Source organism: Dermacentor silvarum, chromosome 1, assembly GCF_013339745.2.
Source record: "Dermacentor silvarum isolate Dsil-2018 chromosome 1, BIME_Dsil_1.4, whole genome shotgun sequence".
Classification (NCBI taxonomy): Eukaryota; Metazoa; Arthropoda; class Arachnida; order Ixodida; family Ixodidae; genus Dermacentor; species Dermacentor silvarum.
The window spans coordinates 206,082,768-206,104,041 of record NC_051154.1 but is presented as its reverse complement, the minus strand read 5'-3'; the positions used below and the strand labels follow the sequence as shown (position 1 = coordinate 206,104,041).

The window sequence follows — 21,274 nt, the reverse complement described above, 5'->3', positions numbered from 1 at the left end:
AAACATGAACACATAACACTCCATGACCGCGGACACTCGCTGTCAAAACGCTGGCGTGAGGAAGCGGCAGCAGCAGCGAGTGAAGTGACCTTGGTGCTGTTTACCACTCCAACGCAAACTGAGCCGCGAGAACGCAGCACGCACTAAGCTATGATCCATCGGAGCTTCTGGACTTTGCCCCCAACTAAGATCGCCTTCAAGATAGGGCGCGCGCGGCCGTGCAATACGCAGTTGTTGCCGGAGTACAACGCCGCCCCCCTACCTCCCTTCCTCTCCGGTGGCTTGCGCGCGACAGAAGACGGCGCGCTTCCTCCCCGCCTTCCTCCCTTGCGCGCGCGGTGATTGAGACGTGATCGTCGGCTCCCCTCGCACGCTTTCACTCGCACATACAGCATACGGCGCGCGGCGACGGTGTTATCGCCATTGGACTTTACACGGAACGTCACAGTGACGGCGAAAATGCGCCTGGAGTGTCCGTATAATTGCTATCGCAATAAAAACAAATGCATTATACTCTGAATCATTGTTACAAAAGCAAGAGCCAACGTGATACTATTTCCTTCATAAGTTTATTGTTATGGCGATGAGCGATTATTATGACGATGAAAGCGTGTGTCGTCGCTTCTTTCTTTCTAATACGCGTGTTTGTCTGCGATGTGTTCCTTAAGGTGGGTAAAAAAAATATTATTAGTGGAGTTCCAACCAAAAACTTGACGACTGTGATACGGGCTCTCTATATACCGCTCCTCCACAATCGTGTTTCATTGCCCACAAGAAAATGTTGCATCATAAGCTTACCCATTTAGTTCACAGAGTGGTTTAAGGATAAACAATAAATGTATAGCATCAGAAAATATAAAAATTCTCATTTCGTTGTTTAAGTTACATTTGGAGATTACGCAAAGGTAGCCTTAGCAAGGAACCCTTTCCTCGTCTTTTCCAATCCAGTCACCATTGGCCCATGATCGCGCGACGGCCAAGTTGGCGGGCCGCATTTTTTAATAAATAAAAAAAAACTTATTTACGGTGTCCTGCAGGAAACAAGCAGGAGCGGCATCTAACACTTAGAAGGGCGAATTTGCAATGAGCATAGTGCTAAAAAAAGTGAAACAGTTCGGAAAGCAACAAACATAGTTGGAGAACAAGGATTGTGAATTCTAAACAACCATCCAAGTACAGCAAGAAATTGCTAATTGGACACACTGTTCTCTGTACCATCGATGCTTGTCAATGACATCCGTGGGAGCTGGCTCCACAAGGCTATTCCACCCGACTATGAAGAAAGACGAGCCATATATGCACGCCAATGAACGCCAGTTAGGCCACGGTAACGTTTATATCAATCATTGTTACGGCACTCGTTGGGAACACTGGTTACTCGTGGTTCACTGGTTTTGGTGGATGTTGGGAATATATTCATGGAGCTGCTTTGCATAGCCGGGACTGCAGAGCTTCTGCGTGGAGTCTCTGTTTTTGCGCGTCGATTTACGCCTCCTTGATTTTCCCCTTTCCGCCGTGTCGGGTAGCAAATCGCAACATATTTAGTTTCAACCCCCTGCATTTCCCATACTTTTCTTCTATTTCATCAACTTCAGAAGTATCTCCTTGACAGACCTGAGCCCCGATGAACGGTGAGTTCTTTGTTCCAGAATATCATCTGAAGACAAAGGCCCGTCGTCCACTTGTGTCTTTGTGGTCTCATCCCCGAGCAAGCTGCTCGTCTTCTTAGCGTCTCCAGTCCGGATGCTCTCACGCATCATTCGATTCCCGCTCACGTAGGGTCGGTCGAGGGTGCTTTCCCGAACCTCAATGAGTCTGCTCACGAGGCTGCGCGCGACCTCACCGACCACGCTTCCTCTTTAAGGAGAGCCGACACCCCTCCCCCTACGGCTACAGGGATGCTCCCGCTACTCACAACGAGGTTACGAAATTCTTCTACATGTCTAAAAGGGTCTTTCCACCCCCTCATCCCAAATTGAATAGGGCGCAAGCTGTTTCTCTTAGACCTTTTACAGATCGGCACATATCCGTGTGTGGCCGTTCTACACGAAGTTTACCCTGACGTATATCGCGACGACGCCTGCCCGTCCTGCGGGCAGACCTCCACTCAAGCACACATGCTCTGGGAGTGCGGGTCGAGATACCCCAAGTTCAGCAAGGAGGAGTGGGACTCGCTTCTGCGTAGCCCCGCTCTAGACAAGCAAATCCTGATTGTCCGGCGTGCCCGCGACCACGGGCTGGTGGGCTAGACCTGCCGGTCCCGACGTGGGACTAGCCGGGTGCGCGACGAGTTCGCGTCCTCGCCGGACCTCTAATAAAAGTTATTTCACTCACTCATTCACTCCATGACACTTTCCTTGTGCGCGAATGTGTTCAGCGAACCTTCTTTTTTTTTTTTTTACTATTGTCTCTTTTCCTCGATCCCCTGCGGAGAGTAGACAACTCGGACGCTTTCCAGGTACAGCCACTTACTTTCCTATTTTTACATTCTATATAAATCTCTCTTCTATTTCCTGAAGTCAATACAAAAGCCACTAGAGTCTGCGGATATATGTTTAACATGTCCTTGCTTACAACGCCAAACGTCTACCCTCGTCACGAATCATAGAGCGTGCTCAAGAATGCCCCATCGAAGTTTTTCTTCTTCTTTTTTTGTCGCAGCTTGCACGTCCACGGCGGCAGTACGTACACCGTGGAGAATGTTGAGATGATCGAGATGCTACCGGAACGTGGGCATTTGTAGAAGAACGGAGTTATTCGCGCGGGCGTTCCTCTCGTATCAATTTTTTTTGCCCGTATAAAGTAATGCAATAAGGATATCGTTCTAGTTGAGAAATGTCTTGAGTATCGTAAAACTCGTATTATAAACCACAAAAATGCGTAAACCCCAATAAATTATGGGTGCGACCAAAACCAACTAACATGTGAAAAATACCTCTAGTCGGGCTGAATTAGTAAGTATTCGCTTGCACTGTACCACAGCTCTCGCTTTAGGTCAACGTGCTGGTCAGGAGTCCTATAATTCGGCCTGTTCAAACGCAGCGTACCTTATGGGTGTGAAGTAAAGATGCAAGTGGTGAAGCACAGTTTGTACTTGCGGAAACGAACAAGTGAGAATTTCAGCTTGTACTTGTCGGCCCGATAGAATGGGTTACTATATATGACGGCATCGTACTCTTCACGGAGTGCTTTCACTGCATCCGCTGTACTAGGACTCTGAAAAGCGAACAAAACCCGCCAAATGTCAAAATTATTTTTCCTCCACTTAGCTTCTTTAACAGTATTTCTTTTCTTATTTAACTTTTTTCTGGATTTGGGAAATGGAAGAAAAGATTGGCCGGCAACGGCGACAGCTAGACGGGGATACGACCGCTGGACATATGGCGCGTGGCTGCAGTATAAAAAGGTCCAATGGCTGCCTCGGCTCTTAAAATCCGGGAATGATGAAGAATTTCATGGGGGAGCTTTGGTGATGCGTACTTTTCTATTACGCCCACGGCTTAGTGCAGCCACATCTCGCTTTCTTTCAAGCCGACTCGACCCTTCAGGTTAATCAAAAACTTTTTCAAGCCTTTAATGTGCTCAGACCCATTGAAACTGTATTCTCGGAATATATACCACACATCTCGCACTTTGAAAAAAAAAAGAAATTGGTAGACGGGGTCCGGCTCGGTGACAACTATATTTTGTGCTTAAAAACGCAGAGGTTGCCCATTCTAAAGAGGCCGAAAATTCCAACACTCGTTCAAAAACGAAGCCCATGGCGCTGCGCACGTCTCTAAGTTACGGAGAAGGTTGTCTTTTTCACGGCCCTTTTTTTTTTTTTTCGAAAGTTCCGAAGAAGGCCAACGAAGTACGAAAGAAAGAAAACTACGTCGACACTGCGAGCTTGCGCGTGCATCGAGATTGGAGCGTTCTGAAGCGCTGATTTGTCTGACCTCCATGCGTGTCTTCAGACTTTCTTGTGCCTTTGTTTACTACACTGTATGTGCCTTTATTGACCCAATTTTTGAAGAAATTTACTTTTCTATATATATATTAAAAAAAAAAAACGCTTAACCTTGCACTCGGCCGCGCAACGCTTGAAACAGCGAAGCTGGGTGATCGTATCTCAGCATTTTCTGGAAGTGCATGCGAACAATTCATCTTATTACTCATGATGATGATAATTTTATTTCGCGCGTCTTGGACTTACGGCCATCAGTGTGCGTTGCATAGCCCAGCTTGCAACACCGACACCGCGTTCCAATGCCGACACCGCGTTCCAGGAGACCCGCTCCGTGAATGCGTCTCTCTCTCTCTCTCGCTCTCATAGCGCGCAAAACTTTTCACCTCGCAGAGCACGAGAGTACGAACGCGCCAGCTGTGAACGAAGACGACGACGCTCGAACGCAATCATATGGTTCGCATAAATGCATGTTCTGCAAGCGTGGCTCTATAGCCTAGTGGTTACGACGCTCGCTTTGGGACCGGGGGTACGCAGGCTCGAATCCAAGAAAGTTTATTTTCGTTTCTTTTTTCGTAGTTTCTTGATCCGCACCACAAATTACGGCTGGCTTAAACAGCTGCGCTGTTAAAAACGTATAAGGCAATCAGACTCTGCGGATATTCGTCATCGCTATGAATTATTGCGTTCGTAAGGCAATGTTATGCTGAAAATGATCAATTTGAAAATTCACAATGCTGTTCGAAGCCGGAAGGACAAAGTTGAGACAAATAAATCCCCGTACTAACCATTATTCTCATGCTGGCAGATCCACCATGCTTCCAGCCCCTAGACACATTAGACCCTGAGTTCTTTCCAGTAATTTGAAAACTCTAAGGACAGAACTGCACTCTGCGGCAGCATTCTGTAACGTTACATTTAATTTTAGACTATATCCGCCCTTCTTCATTGGCTCAGACGGCGCCGCACCGCTGTTATCGCCGGGAAGGATCGCTCGTCGTTTAAAAGGGTAAGAAGAAAAAAAAAGAGAATAAAACTGAAACAAAATGTTACAAAGTACGGCCCCTGATGTGATTCGTTTGCGACCACTGTAAGCACGTTGTGTGTTGTCAACGCGCCTCATAACGTTGCCAGAAAAAAAACAAAAACATCTAAGGCATAGCATGCATGATGGATACAGCTGCATCGGGTGTTCCTGAATATTGGGAGTACTGAAAGAAAATATAGGTCAATTATCTAAATTAATCGGAACACAAGATATTCACACTTCCCGATGTCCACTGCGAAAAATACGCTGTCATTTGTCTGCGAAGCACCACTTTATAAATACCTTCATTCATGTTACAAGAAACAAATTATATGGTGAGTGGTGCGGCTCTTGTTGCAATAATAACGCGCGTCGGCATAAAACTTTATAGTTTGTATCTTACATTGGGTGCTCCAAGTCCAACGGTGCGAGACGGTGCAAAGGGAACGACATGATAGTCCTCGAACTCAGTATATACTGGAAAATTAAACGTTATCCAACAGGGGCAATTTGTTGCATGTTTAATGCGCGCACGTTTGACACCAAGCATTCTAAAATGTACCAAGGTCACGGGCTGACTTGGATAGTGCACTCACATGCATGCAGTGCCATGTAACGAGGCCCACGTCAACCCATATTAACAGTAACGCTTCCTGCAGCGTAAAATCTCCTCAGCGTTGGATGTAATCCGGAGGAAGTATAGAATATTTTTTTTGAAACTTTAACCGTGAGCCAGTAAAAACTAAACGATCCATGTAGAGTACAACGTCTGATGACGGAGAAGGAAACATTCTCTATCCGAGCTCTTTTATATAGGAAGTACTAAAAGAAAAAAGAAGAGGATGCAGCTAAAAAAAAAAAAGGATTTGTGAGACAAAAAACAAAAAACAAAAAAACTTATTAGTGTCAATTTTCAAAGTGAATTTTAGTGTGCAAGTTCTTTGTCCTTTGCCGGTAGTTAACACAAAATATGCGGATCCCAGGCTGTGTGCGAGTCAACGCTGTGTGAAGCCTCTTGCGGGTAGCATTGTTATCTAGCCTTGTTTGGAGCTTGGAAAAAGTGTTGTTACCAGATGCCACAACGTGTCCGTGTAAGGCGAGCAGTTTGTGTGTTTGACGACAGCGACAAGATGCCTGCACGACGACATGACAACGGAGGCATGACGACGACGACATGATTGCTGGGCGCGCATCCGCTTCTGCGCCTTTTTCTCATCTGCACTAACTTCTGGTCTTGCAGCCATGAGAGAAACTGGCGCGTGCGCAATTGCTCTCGCGTATGAGCCAAATGTCATTGCGCGATGTGATGCACACGGCAATCGTCTTAAAGCGGTAGCTGACACAAGGCACAAAGTGTCCTGTAAGAGGCAAAGAATGCTTCGCGTTAAAAATGCAAAGAGAGAGAGAGAAAGAAAGCAAGGAGGGGAATATTAGGGAGGTCAACCAGAAGAGCGTCCGGTTTGCTACCCTATACAGGGGTAAGGAAGAGGAGAAAAGAAAGCCGCAATCAGGGAGAAAGTGAGCACTACGCGCATACAGTACAGGGTGCACAGCAGGGCTACAATCGTTTACTGAGGCCGGTGTTCTTCAAAAACTGCAGTAGCGCGCTCATAGGGATTGTGCGAAATACTGGAAGTAGGCTTTTCCACACTATCAGTTTGACCTTCACAAGGTGGCCGACCTTCCGCTCACGGTAGCATTAAGACAAGGGTGAGGAAGTGGTATGGAAGAGCTGATGGCAAGTATAACGGCACCATCTCGTACCATCTCCAAGAAGGACGAGAACGAATATAATTGCAATATAATCGTTACATTTCCACGGCCCATGTTTCGTCCTAGAGTGCGCAGTAACAGTTGCGCGTCGAACGCTTTTGCACCCAAAATCTGAACTTCCTCAGCTGTAACTATCTCCAGGGCTTATGTAGGTGACTGCGTCTCGAGTAACTAACAGGCAATGTGTGTGTGAGAGAGAGACTCTTTAATGAAACCTGAAGGTTTGCCTGGTGGCATGCCTAGCATGCTACGCCAGCTGGCAATGACCGATGTGTACTATCAAGAAGGATAGGTGCAGACATGATATCCTATTACGGCCACAAGTATATGCTGAGATTCAGTGCTGACGCACCAAAAAACCTGCTGCTCAAAGAGGTAACGAAAACAGTTAAGGGCTAAGCAAATCGCCTCCCCTCCCCTCCCCCTCCCCCCTTCAAGAAGCAGGCGAGAAAAGCGCTCACCGAGCTCCTTTTTGAAGGAAAGCCAGCTAACGGGCGCGAGTTCTGCGCCGTCGCACTCTGTGGACGAGAGCAGCTCGATGACCTCCGGCTCGCGCAGCCCGTAGCTGGTGCAAGTGAGGTACGAAGCTATCTTCTTGACCGGCGCCAGGCCGAACTGGCGCTCAATGCGCTCCAGGCTGCGGCTCACGAAGGACTCGGTGTCGGCCGGAACGTGCAGGTCACCGTCCAGAGCCTCGTACGAGGCCCACCGCATGGCCTGCTGCGACAGAAGCGTCACGTATAGGGGGCTCGCCGTTTGGCCCGCCAGCCGCTGCCGCAACACGTCCCACTGCTGCCGCGTCAGCAGCCGCTTGTTGTCCTGCGCGCAAGACACGTTATTGGATCGCTTCAAACGAGAATAACAGCGTAAGTTTGATGCCCCAGCGCGAACATGTTCTTCAAAGCCCATTCCAGGATAGCAGCGCGGTCACTCTCTCACTTCAGTGGTTATACCGTAATTATTATGCAATATTTTCTGTACTATACTTGTGCTCAGATTACATTGACCATTGGTTAGTAAACATTGTTTCGCAAACGTAGATACTGGAAAGTAGATACATTCCTGCAGTTTTGAATATATTCGCCCTGCAGCAGGAATGTGTGCAGTAGGAATGGAACTAGGACACCAGTTCATTATGTAGCAGAGTTCGACTTCATATATCTTGAAACAAGTGCTATAGTTACTGAATTGGTTCCAATTCAAGGAAGGAAGGAAGGAAGGAAAATAAGAGGCGAAAGGCAGAAAGACTAACCAGGTTAAGTGTCCGGTTAGCTACTATGCACAGGGGCACGGGGTAAGGGCAGAAAACAAGGGAAGATTAAAAAGAAAAAAAAAACACATCAGTCCGCACAATTCCATAGTTTTTCACGAAGTCCTGTTTCTTTTAAAAAGCGTACTAGCGCTTTTAATTCAGTTCGTTCCGACGTCTGCTGGGACCAGGGACCAAGAATTCTGGCTTCCGTAAGGGGACGGCTGTCTATCTTGTCGAGCGTAGTTCTGAGGACTTTCCTTTGTGCACTAAAACGACGACATTGACAGAGAAGATGTGCTATCGTCTCTTTGCACCCGCAAGTTTCACAATCTGGACTTGTGGCCATTCCGATAAGGTACGAGTACGCGTTGGTAAAAGCTACTCCAAGGCTTAGGCGACATATGAGAGTTACCTCCCGTCGTGGTAAGCCATGTGGAAGGCGGAGCTTCAGATTAGGATCCAGGGAACAGAGGCGCTGGTTTTTAAAGTCCGTTGAATTGCAGTGGGTTAACGTAAGCTCGCGAGCAAGCGCATGCAGCTTTCGTGCTGCGTCTGTTCTGGACATAGGGATAGCGACGCAATCGGTACTGGTATGTGAAGATCGAGCGGATGCGCCCGCTTGCTTGTTTCCAAAGATACCACAGTGACTTGGCAGCCATTGAAAGACGATGTCATGTCCTTTGTCAACTGCCTGATGGTAAAGTTCGCGTGTGTCCGTACCAATCCAATGTGTCCTGCATATTTACGGGCTACAGTTGCACCATTGTGACATGTACCATAACGACATTAATTAAAAAGATAATTGGCTCGATTTTATCGATTATCTACTTTTGCACTACGATTTACCTGGAGAGATAATGTCCGCCTGTTATAGTAACCCAACTGAAGAAAAGGAATGCTTGTATCATCAACAGAACAAGTGGGACGGCGCTCTTAGAAGCCGCGAGCTGCAAGACCAACTCTGGGCTGTCCAGAAGGCCCGCGAAGCGGCGGAGAGCCTAGGGCTCCCCGTCCCGACGTGGGAGGTGCCCTCTACACCTTGACGAACAGTCTGGTGTCCTTCAGGACCCTTTTTGGAAATAAAGTTTAACCACCACCACCACCATCATCAACAGGGGATTTCAAGACAATTGCTACACATAACAAATAACACCCGGTAATGTTCTGAAACGTGATCTTGACTTATGGTTCATGAGCCCTTTAACGTCTTGCGTGCGTCGCCTGAAAGCCATTTGTGGTGCAATGCCGATGGCACCTGTAGAGTGACACCATAAGGGCCCGACGGCACCTTAATTTTTGCTCAGGTGGACGATTTCGCGTATAGGCGCGCTGACCTTCAGGTGCGACTGCAGCATGCTGGCGGCGTCAGCCAGGGGCGGAATGAACACGTAGCTGTCTCCCACCGGGATGCGGCTGCGCAACAGCGTGAGAACCGCCTCCGCCTCCTGTGCCACCGAGCAGACAAGGTGCACGTTGAGAGGCAGGTTCCAGGGCAGCCATCCCAGTGTGGCGGCCTGGTGGTGCGCGGGACCCCGCAGCCGGTCCAGGTCGTCGAGCACGATGACCAGGTCGCTGGTGCTGGCCTCGACGCGCTTCAGCAGCTCCTGGAACCAGGTGCTCAGCTTGCTCAGCTCGAAGCTCTGGTGCTTGGGGCTGATCTCGAAGCCGAACACCATGCTGATGTGCAGGCACAGGTTGCGCAGCATCTCGGCCGGGTACGCGCAGCACGGGCTCTGGCCCACGCCGCGCACGATGCGCACCACGTCGCTGCCCAGCCACTCGGGGCAGTACATGAGCACCTGCGCAGCGCGGCGGAGTTGGGCAGGTGAGGCTTTTTTCATTTCGCGCAAAATCCCACGATCGGTGTCATTGTGATGTCACGGATTTCAAAGGGTTTCTTTTTTATTTTCATATTTAGAGCATTGTTGCCTGAGTAAATATTCTTCAGACTTAATACGTTTATCCTTTGTGACTTTTACAATACAATGAGCCCATCTTTGCCGAGAAAACATTAGTAGGCCCGAGCAGGACCTCTTCTCAGGGTAAGAGCGGCTTTTGTTTTGTTTCTATTGTAAAGGCCTCATTTACTAATACAGCTTACATAATTGTTCTCTTCAATGTCCCTTTAAGGAATAGTACGTGCAACTAAGAAGAGACGCCCCAAGTGCGACGTTATTTTTTTGTTTTTGCCACCTGTCATCTCAAGGTATATGATCATAATGTGAGAGATCGACTACTGTAAAATCCAGAAGCTCCTCAACTGAAATGTTTCGACGACGCTGTCTCGCCATCCACCACCGCTGGGCAAAACGAGGGGGGGGGGGGGGGGGGGGGGGAGCAGTTATTTCTCGAATTTCTATAGACCGGTTTTTCATGGGCGCCGCCATTGCGTAGGCAGTGGCGCCATCTATGGACAGTTGGCATGCTGGCTTGGGGGAACGCCCGTGTTGTATGCTGTGGTATACGCTCGGCGGCCGTTTCTGGGGAGTTTATTCACTCTCCCGCGGTATATTTAGCATGCAATGGCGTCTTCTATGTGGGGAACGGTCCTGTGAGGCGTAGTGAAGGAATTTAAGTCTGAAGTAATTAAGCGGCTGGAGTTTCTGCTGACGTTAGGGGGGACGGAGACACCCAGCGCGAGGTGTGCGCGTTTGTTTGAGCTTACAATCAGCCTCGAATATCAGTTAGGTATTTATGAAAATTAGTTTCACAAATGTTACCTTATTGCGGCATTCTCAGCACTGTAATTCTAAGCTCTGGTTTAGCTGCAACGAGTAGTTAGGAAACATTTGACGATCCTAACAACGTAGGTACCGTTCTGCTGGCGAATAAGTCGTGCTGTTTACTTTGACAAGCGTTCAAGTTATCTGTAGATACATTGGGCGACTGCCTTGTTTGTTGGGTTAGATTTCCGCCCACAAATAAAATAATTTGGTTAATAATAACCACTTACCGTACAGTGTGAATCAAAGTTTTCGAGTGGTCGAACGACCAGCTGCAGACTGCGGGAGTGTCCGAGGCAGTACTAAATGCTGTGGTATAGATCTATTTGTTCTATGTAGCGCATGGTCCAAGTGGGCCAAGCATGCGGCACGACCATGCGAAGTCTTATTGCGTCGTTATCCCGTGTTCTGTTTTATTTTGCCGCAAAAGTAGGACATATGAACTCTTTTTTTTTTCCGGTCTCGTAAGTTGTCATCTACGACGCATTCACCGATCTTACGGAAATTGAGTCCTTACAAATAGCTGTTGGATTCTCTTTATGCGACCCCCTTTGTATATTGTCCCTTACAGGGCAAAAAGTCAATGCCGATCGAAGCACGAAGCTTGTGTGTATCATGTTGGTTTGCCAATCGCAGTGCTCGCTGTGTTGAGCAAAGCCTTCGGCCTCTTGCAGGAAGCTAACGTAGACATAGTGATTTGAAGTGTACTGGACTTAAAATGCGTGAGAACGTTGCCGGTGGCTGATGCAAATGTTTTACAACAAGTCTTCATCGAGTGAAAACCGATACATCCAACCTAGTTGACTACACACATACACCGCGGCTGATGATGCGCGTCGCATTTTTGCACATCCAAGATAAATTTCTAGATACTGTAGCTACTGCTGCACCTAAAGGCTACTCAGTGGTTGTTCGACGACCTCGTAAGAACTGACATCTCGTAAATTGCCCTCAGAACTAGCTAAAACACCTCCAAATCGTTCGGCAGCGAGCGACCGGCAACAGATTCAACCCGCGCCGCGCCGGCTCGCACAAGCCAGAGAGGAGGAAAGGCTCGTCGCGCGCCCTTTCCTCCTCGCCCGATGAAAAGGTCTATACCTTGCTCGCAAGGAGGCATCACAGGCCGGTTTGTTTCGGTGTCAGAACAATTAAGAAACGAAAAAAAAAACTTTATCAATCGCTAGGAGAACATACTGCTATATCTAACGCATTAAATCTGCAACGATTCGGCAGACCACGGTTGGGTGGTAAGATTTCCATTCACCTTCCCAAGAAAGGAAATCAAATTACAAATTACAAGCAAATTACATTCCTCCAAGACAAACTCCTAGCTACGACACCTTTGTCTGTTTGCATCTATACTTTAGCAGCAGCGGACAAGGGGCTCGCCCAAAATCTCGCAAAAAAAAAAAAAAAAAAAGAGGGCAAGAATGGATGCTGCACAGTTCCTTAGTATGGGTTGCGGGTTAGCATGATGTGTTTTTCAGAAACATGAATAAACGGGACATTTCCGTCTGTTTTTCCTAGACGACGGTTACCTTACGGACTCTTTACGACGGTGCAAGCGGCGTAAAGTGACCGAAGTATGTCTGTTCGCCTTTGAGTTCACCGACGTCACTAAAGAGGCGTACCTGAGATAGCAGTGTAGACTTTCCGCATCCCTCCCGACCACACACAATGATGGGTGTGTGGCGCACACGCTCTTCGTCGGCCAGCATGAGCTGCTGAATCTGGAGCAGCGGGCCATAGTCGCTGTCTAAAGATTGTGACACGCCCAGGCAACGCAGTAGCTGCCGGCTGTTGCACAGGTGTGTCTGGGACTCACGAACCACCTCCTGCGGGACAAAGGTCGTGCTAGAGCGGAAGTGGCTGTGAAAGAGACCCTCCTGACCAAGCGCTCCTGCTCCTATGTCAGCCATATGCCAGACCGAATCCAAAGGCCGCGCAAGTTTTGGTCTGTCTTTATTCTGATGTGACCTTCGCGCTTCCTGTGTTGTAAAGAAAACTGTGAAACATGTTGAAGAACGGCTTGAGGCATTGAAATTGTACAGCTGCTGTATCGCTAATATTCCCGTTGCTCTCAGGTAAGCATGCGCATGAACGTGTGAATTTGAGTACACAAGTGCGTATAAACATACAGACTCAATCACAGAGGATGCACGTACGCACGCACGCATGAAGACACAAACAGAAACACACGCACGCACACATGCGCCCGCACACACGCGCCCGCACACACACAAAAAAATAAAAAAAAAAAATACGCACGACCCTGCGGTGCGTACGCAGCTGCTCAGACATAAGTAGGCACACAACATCTGAGCACTTTTTTTTTCAAGTATTTTTTTTTCAAGTATGCACTTATACCATCGCCACGGATGTCATTTGCGTAAGAGTAACCAAGTGACTTAATTTGCAAGGATGGAGCTTTTTTTTTCACTCCGATTTTATCCTCTTTTTAATATTTGCCCCCGCGAGCGGCGAGTGCCGACGATAAAGGAAACGGGGCGTCACGCGAGCCAATCGCTAAGTGTAAAAGGAGTGGTTAATTAAAATAATTATTACAAAATACGGCACCCAAGCTTGCATTAAAAGGGGCGAACTTATGCTCATACAAGCGTAACAAAGCAGTGTTTTTGTAAGCGTTTTTTTTTTCTTTCTCACTTGCTGCATCAGGACAGTGCTTGCATAGCCTCACGAACAGCACGACAGATAGAAGCCGCAAGCCTGGCAAACCTATAACGAAAAAAGACATGCTATCTTGCTTTAGCTAGTTCATATACTTCTCGCACTAAAATTGCACCATCGTGGAGCCGATCATGTCAAAGTTTCAAAAGAACTCCCGAGGTATATTTAGAGATTGATTGATATAAACGGCAGGGCTATATGTTGACGTACTTGTCGAGCCGTCCCCCCTTCCCCTATTAGCCATCGTCTTCTAGGCTATATCTCTGGAAATGAGGGCAGTTAAACAAATCGCGTCCGCTATACTGTCACGGCTTTGAGGGGCGCTGCGATTGATGCCGGCGGGACTTTCGCGCACCTCGCGGGGCACGCTGTTCAAAACGTGACTCGAGCAAACGCTAGCGGGGCTGCGATACGTGTGTCTAGTCGTGGTTGCGACATGCAGCCAGCGCCTTGCGCCAGCGCGAACAAACAAGGTGCGTTTACACGAGTGCTGCCCCGCGATGCCAATGCAAACAGCGTTCGCGTGTGAGCTACGTATACACGCCGCGAAAGCCGCCATCGATATATCCTGCGCGAGATTTTGAATCTCGCTGCGGCCGCACACAAGGGACGCGCAGTTGCACGCTTTGAATACGCGCTTGGCAGAGTGCAGGGTTGCCATGGCAAAATACACCGTATCGGCGGACGCAATCCGTACCTGGCTTGCATGTGTGCGCAGCGGACAGCGTGTCCGGAGCTGGCAACAGCGGGTCGTATGCGATGGCCTAGCCACGAGCGCGTGGCGTCGAAGCTTACACAGTGTCCCTCAGAAAGCGCATTGAATAATTCACAAACAGAGAGGAGCCCAGGCGCGGCACTGCAGCACTACACCGCTAATTATGCATTCGGTTCGCATCACCGGCTGCTTCTCGCGGCATCGCGCGCCCTTCTCTCGCGTGAAACGCAACGCCGTGCAAGCGAAAAGCGTGGAGAATGCATCGCAACTGCAGAATGCCAGCTACGCACAGTATACCGCATGCCGTGCTGTGCAACTGCTTATAAGGCCAGGAAAGTTGGGAATTACTGATGGGCGCGTTCTAATTACGCAAGCGGAGGCCGCGCTCATGAAGGTATATATGCGCGTGGTTAAAGCAGCTTTATATCTCTTGCGGTCGGCGTCTTATTGTTGAACTTAGGCGCTAGCAACAACGCCTAAATGAAAACTAACAAGGGGCACGATAACTGTAGCGGAACAAACGTCCAACTTCGGCGTGACGACACCGGGAGGACGTACGATATGCGCAAATGTAAGTGACAGTTAGACGCTCAGCTGTGCAGGAAGCACGTACGCTTTGTTGCGTAACAAATAAGAAGAAACCACGAATTTCTACTAGTCAGGCAGATGATAATGCTATAAAGGTAAAAGCAAATGCACCCCCTTCCCCCCCCCCCCCCACACACACACATGCACAGACGGACAACAGACAGACAGACAGACAGACGCACGCACGCACGCATGCGCACACACACGCACGCACACACACACACACACACACACACACACACACACACACACACACACACACACACACACACACACACACACACACACACACACACACACACACACACACACACACACACACACACACACACACACACACACACACACACACACACACACACACACACACACACACACACTTCTCAAATAAAAATTAAAAGAACTTGAAGGCTGCTTTACACTATTGTGCGACATAATTGCAAGTGACCACGTAAGCTGCCCTTTAACTAGCCCTGCGTTCCTCCTTCTCGTCCAACTATACTCCGGACACCCTGCAGCAATAACTACGGTACCGTCCGCCGTGTAGTGGAGTTAAGCTTTACAATAGCGTAAACACGATTGCGTTAGCGTCGCGTGTGATGCAACGCTAACATTGAAATGCGCTATATTGAAGTACATTATGCCTTGCATAAACAACAATTTTTTTATATTAGCACGGAACTGGCATCTTTACTAATTGAAGAGAAGCTGTTGTGGATTGACTAACGAAGTGTAAAACACGAGATATTAAGAAACTGATGACCAACATTCGCTAAGGTGTCGTGGCACGGCTATTTCAGCTTTTAATTCTCACCGTCACCCACACGTCGATCCATACCTGAACAACTTTGCGGAAAGTCGGGGGCAGCTCGTCCCAGTCGGGCGTCTCGACTTGCGAGGCCTCGTCCACCATGGCCTTGATGGTGGTGAGCAGCGCCTCGGTCAGCTTCTCCAAGTAGCTGCTGTGTGCCGACAGCTCGGGGTCCAGACCACTCGCGTGCCACGGAACGCTGCGTCACGGAGATTGAAAGGCGGGTAAAGGAAACGCCCGTTCTCACCTTTCAGTGTTAAACAGCACTCGGGTAAGCATATGATAAACGTCGCAGGCACGCACTCTGCGAGGACCACAGAAGCGTGCTTAACGACAGCAAGTTTCGACACTCGTAGTTGTTAATTTTATCGGGCACGAAGAAACATCTCGTACGCTAGAAGGGTTTTTAAGAAAAGGCGCGGGCAAATCGTGACAGCGACCATATTATTGGCGAAGGTGCCCGTCCAGTGACAAACAATTCTTAGGGAGCTAGGAGTAGCTTCGTGAATTTTACCCCAGATGTGCACTGCAGTATTGGCGTTCAGAAGCGTGGTGAGAATTCACGAAGCTTTTAATTCGTATCCGGCAATAGGACGTAAAGGGTGGCACCGGAAACTATTCGCGACAGTATCCGAAATGATAGCCGGTTAGTGACAAACATTTTTTTTTGCAAGTTCGAAAAGTGCCCGGCTTCAGGGCGCAAGAAAGTTAGTGCGCTAGATCAGTTCTTAAAAATATTACCGGCCAACATTATACGGGGTCTTATATTAGCTAAGGTGATTAGCCAATTAGCAACGGTTCCTAGAAAGGAAATGTTTCATAAACTCGACCATAGTCACTCAATCACTTTTACGTTCAAGAGTGCGTCGTGGTTGTGCTGGGCAAGTGGGCCGGCAGATTAGGACGACCACCAAGCCACCCACAATAAAAAAAGCGGAGTTAAGCAATAGAATCGAGAATCCGGCCCCAAGGACACGGACTAAGGTGAAATAAAGCGTTTTAAGAAAATTCGACTCACTTAAACTGAAATCAGAAAGACTACACAAAAACGAGTACAATGGGGCCATTCAATAGTTTAGAAACTGACGAAGTAGTTCAGCTGCGTCTCTTCGTGGAGTGGACGGTCATTGGGAATAACTGAGCTTTGCGGCCTGAAGCTTCTTGCCCCCCTCCCTAATTTACTGAAAAGTACCACGGTGTCGTCTTCCATCTGGTACACTAATCATTCTTCTGAATTTCAGACTTGGCCCCAACACGTACCAGGAATGAATCCCTCTCAAGAAAAAGGTCGTCGCTTTCTCCTTTTTTGCTCACTGAATGGTTGGGAATATTGAAGGTTAAAACCTGGTCCAGCTCTCCACCTTGTAGGTAACAATGCTTTTCTCAGTATTGATTTACTGTAGTACGTGGGAGGCATTGGTGCGGCAATAAAAACGGAATGGTTCTCGCCTGTAGAAGTGAACGTTTTTCCTCGCCACGTTCAATATAATGTCGGCGACCAGGTCTTCGGTGTACGTTGCCGTGTCCTCGTCCGAACCTTGCGTGCTGACATCGGCGTACGTTGAGGCCGAGGTGTCGTTCACGTTGATACCTTTGGGGAAGAAACAGAACAGGGGCGATAAAAAATAAGGCATATTATGTATCGGCTGAGTGTGTATGTGCCCGGCAAATAACTTGTTGGTGGAAAACGCTACATCTGCGACATCACTGCCACAAAGGCTCAGAGTAATTTCCGCTAAGGCAAAACACGAGAGGCAGTTCAGTCAGAAAGTCGCGTTCAAAGAAGCAATGTCGCACTGACACGCTGTGCAACAATGTAGCTGCTCGACGTAAGTTCGTGCGAATGCAGCTAATATCCGATCTCTGTTAAATATATAAATGCCACTGCGCACCCACCGCTTCAGTAGCTCCTTGCGTACTTAAAAGATTGAGATCGTTAGGAGGACAGTGCTCCCATAATTACAATCCACCTCAGCGTACTCCGTATGTATATAGCCTTGCGCGCCGGGTGTTCGGCAGGGGCGCCTCGGTACAGTATGATACTACAGTATGATCTACAGTATGATGCTACAGTATGATCTGGTCGTGATCGAGCACGCTGGTTTGTATACGCTTAACAACAATTTTTCTCGTTACGTCAAGCTGGTAACTGGTAAATTAAGCCGATGTGTGCCTAAAGACCTCCTATTAAACTATTACAAAGATTTGGTTTCTACGGCTTTGTAGGCAGCATGTGCACAAACGCCCGTGTACCGTGCATTGGGTGGGTGCACGTTAAAAAACCCTAGGTGGTCAAAATTAAACGGCGTGCGTCATAATCATATCATGGTTTTGACGCGTAAAACCCTAGAAGTAATTTTGTTTTTGTAGGCAGCAGGAAGGTGATGCATGAATAAGAACTACACAGCACCATTTTGTACGTTTATTGCTGCACCCTGTGTCATGCAACACTGCTTTCTGGGTGTGTCACGCGTTTTACAGACAGGTGCCGTAAACAACGCGAGCAACAACAGCCGGGCATGACACATTGTATCCTGGCAATAAAAACAGGCAGAAAAAATAAAAGTTCATTTGCCGAACTTGACGGAGCAAAGGATGATAATCTATAGACTTAAAAAAAAATTCGATTTCAAGCTTTCATTTTAGCAGCCGCCGTCACGCGACTACCGTTTTCCCCTCGCTTTGTGTCGCAGCCGGTCATGACAGTGACAGAATGCATCAAGTATAAGCAATACTCAGCTCTCGGCAACAATTGATTCTTGACACCGCTATAATAAGCGACGGAACGTCAAAAATAGCACTATATAAATCGGCGTTTCCTATAGACTAATAGCGCAAGCGCCTTTTCTTCTAATGCACCATTTAAGCTGAATGCCTGGGCTATTGATATCTGCCTTTCTGCTTGCCTAGCAGTGTCTGCAGAAACCCCGCGGTAGAAAAGAAAAATGCTTCGAATACTTAGACCAAGCGATGGCGCCCTGCAACGCTCTCTGAAATCTCAACAACGGGGATTTCGCCCCTTTTCTTTCATTAACATGCCGTCCACATTGAACCTTGTTCTTTACGCTCGGCAACAAAACGCGCTTATCAACGATGTTACACAGCTTTAAAAGACCGGCAATTTCCCATGCATGACATTACACAAACGAAATTAAGTTTTAAAAAATTTCCATATCTTGGTAACTCATTTTCTTGTAACTTCTTTCTTGCAGACGGCTAATGAAAGTTTTTGCCTTTGTTCCCACATGCACGAAAGGGGACTGCGACATTAGAATAATGAAATATCAAATTTCTATGTAAATTCGGCTCCCTATAACTTTTGAGCGGTGTTTAGTTAAAAGAGAGCGAATTGTTAATATAAATTCTTAGACATGGAAAAGAACATCGAACTGCTTTCATCGTGAATAATTCGAGACGCGTATTTTCAAGATTAGCTTATAATTTGGCCTGTCTTGATTACATTGAGCCTGTGCTCAAGCAACGTGTCCCGCAAATTGTGTTATGCTTCTCTTGTGAAAAGGGACGTGCTTTCAGCCTATATTGCTTGCGATCTTTTCATGTTTGCTCTTCGGGCTCTGCCAATCGGTTTCCCCTTGAGTACCGTACTGCGTTATCCTTGGGAGGGCTCACATTTTCTCGTCAGCTATGTTCTTCTTTTACTTTTACGCGTTTAATAGCGGTGCTCACTTCGTATCGCAGACAGGAATGACATTTCTTTATGCATTCTTTTTCTGTCTGCACGACAACTCGAAATTTTTGTTAGGCTGGAGTTTGTGCACTGACCCGCCGTGGTTGCTCAGTGGCTTAGTTGCTTGCGCTAATAAGCACAAGGTCGGGGGGGGGGTCGAATCCCGTCCGCGGCGGCCGCATATCGATAGGGGCGAAATGCAAAAACGCTTGGCTTGTTTGGATCTTGACTCTTCTGGTTTGTTTTCGTCGCGAAAGAGCAGCCAGTCTGCATACACGGCTCATGCACCACGTGTTTCGCACGGTTGCAATACGGTGTCTGGATGCATTGCTTCAGCGCTAATCGCACTAACGTCCACATTCCTCGTTGAATGGTTTCAGGCGACTTCTTTCTACTTCAATCAAGTTTTCTTTGTGCTCACGCTGCTGTGTCAACGTGTTCGACAATGACGAACTCGCACAGCTTTTTTTTTCTTTCTCTCTCTCTCTCTCTCCCTACTGAATGGAGAACAAAAAAGCTTGTTCGCAAGATCTGCCCTGAGTTGAATTCCTTGCCGAGTAAACCATGTTTACCCGCCGTGGTTGCTCAGTGGCTATGGTGTTGGGCTGCTGAGCACGAGGTCGCGGGATCGAATCCCGGCCACGGCGGCCGCATTTCTATGGGGGCGAAATGCGAAAACACCCGTGTACTTAGATTTAGGTGCACGTTAAAGAACCCCAGGTGGTCCAAATTTCCGGATGTCCCCCACTACGGCGTGCCTCATAATCAGAACTGGTTTTGGCACGTAAAACCCCATAATTTTTTAAACTATGTTTGACGTTAATACAGCATGCAGTCCTGTTGTGCAACAGGGCATCAGACTAAAGAGGGCAGCCAACGTTCGACGGAGAAATCACTACAGAAAATCAAGAGCAGCGGAAATTTTGAACCTTCCAGGGATTTCGCCCGTTACGGCGGAACTCCCGAGCGCTACCATTGTCTGCTTGAGCTGCCAGGCTGGACAAGAAATGATATTCCTACTTCAAATAGTACACGATAATTCTACTTCCACTAGCACAACATAATAACCACACTTTCAAAAGTGGTGATCAAGTTGGTTTACATTATCGCGGCGTCGGAAACTCGAAGGACAAACCCACTAGTCAGCATGAACAAGAACAAGAACGGGCTGTTTATTACCGCACGCACTAGTCACTTCTCCTTCTTGTTCGCTATGCTACCTTTAAATGTCGAAATATCTTCTTATCGTCGTAGTCCTTGCCGCACTACAGACGCGGCAATATGACTTCTTGTCCACCGCCGATTGGCCACTGGTTAGAGAGAAAACCAACGTTGATGACCAAGTAGATCAGTTTATGGAGCTTGTTTTGAGAAGTACACGCAAACCCATTCCCCAGTACAGACCAACACGCTCTAAGTATCCCCACTGGTTCTCACCTGCCCTATAGCATAAAGATACCATGCACTGAAAATCTACAAGTTCTGTGCTTAATGAGTGGATACAAGAAATCCGCTTTTTTCGGGCCCCTTGCTTAGCGCCTCTATAAGCTGGATTACGACTCATACATTTCATTTTTGGAAAAGAGCCCCTCCGACCGGCCGGCAGCATTTTGGAAGTGTATCCGCAAGCATTCTCGTAAATGTGAAGAGCGTTTTCGTCGGCTCGACTCTAGCGCAGTAGAAGTCCAAGCAGTCGCGAACTGTTCTGATGCCCATTTCTAATCCTTAAACAAAGCTTCACGTTTCAACGCTGGTGTCAGTTCGCAGCACACGACGGTTCCTGCAACTAGTATTGTGTTTGGTCAAAAGCTCATCAGCGAATGCCTTAAGCACGTAAGGCCCTCCTATCCTTCGCCCATGATGGCATCCCCTCAGCAATTCTAAAAGCTTGCGGCAGTATATTTGCTCCAGTATTGACATTGATATTTAATAACTCTTTGAATACATCCACTTTTCCTCGTATGTGGAAAACTGCTTGTGTTTTCCGGCATTTAACTCTGGCTGTAAAACCGATGTATCGAATTATCGCCAGATTTCTCTTCTCTGTGCCATTTTGAAAAATT

General features: G+C 47.7%; 1 protein-coding gene across 1 annotated transcript in view; it reads right to left on the bottom strand.

The window, feature by feature from the left end:
* The window catches only part of LOC119436680 (protein qui-1-like), a 556,193-nt gene that overhangs the window by 87,137 nt on the left and 447,782 nt on the right, over positions 1 to 21,274 (bottom strand). The window contains exons 8-12 of the mRNA XM_037703643.2: positions 16,973 to 17,114; positions 15,551 to 15,722; positions 12,353 to 12,556; positions 9,333 to 9,797; positions 7,208 to 7,565 (exon numbers count right to left, since the gene is read on the bottom strand). Of these exons, the coding sequence (XP_037559571.2) occupies positions 7,208 to 7,565; positions 9,333 to 9,797; positions 12,353 to 12,556; positions 15,551 to 15,722; positions 16,973 to 17,114 (1,341 nt within the window). The remainder of the gene's footprint in view (positions 1 to 7,207; positions 7,566 to 9,332; positions 9,798 to 12,352; positions 12,557 to 15,550; positions 15,723 to 16,972; positions 17,115 to 21,274) is intronic.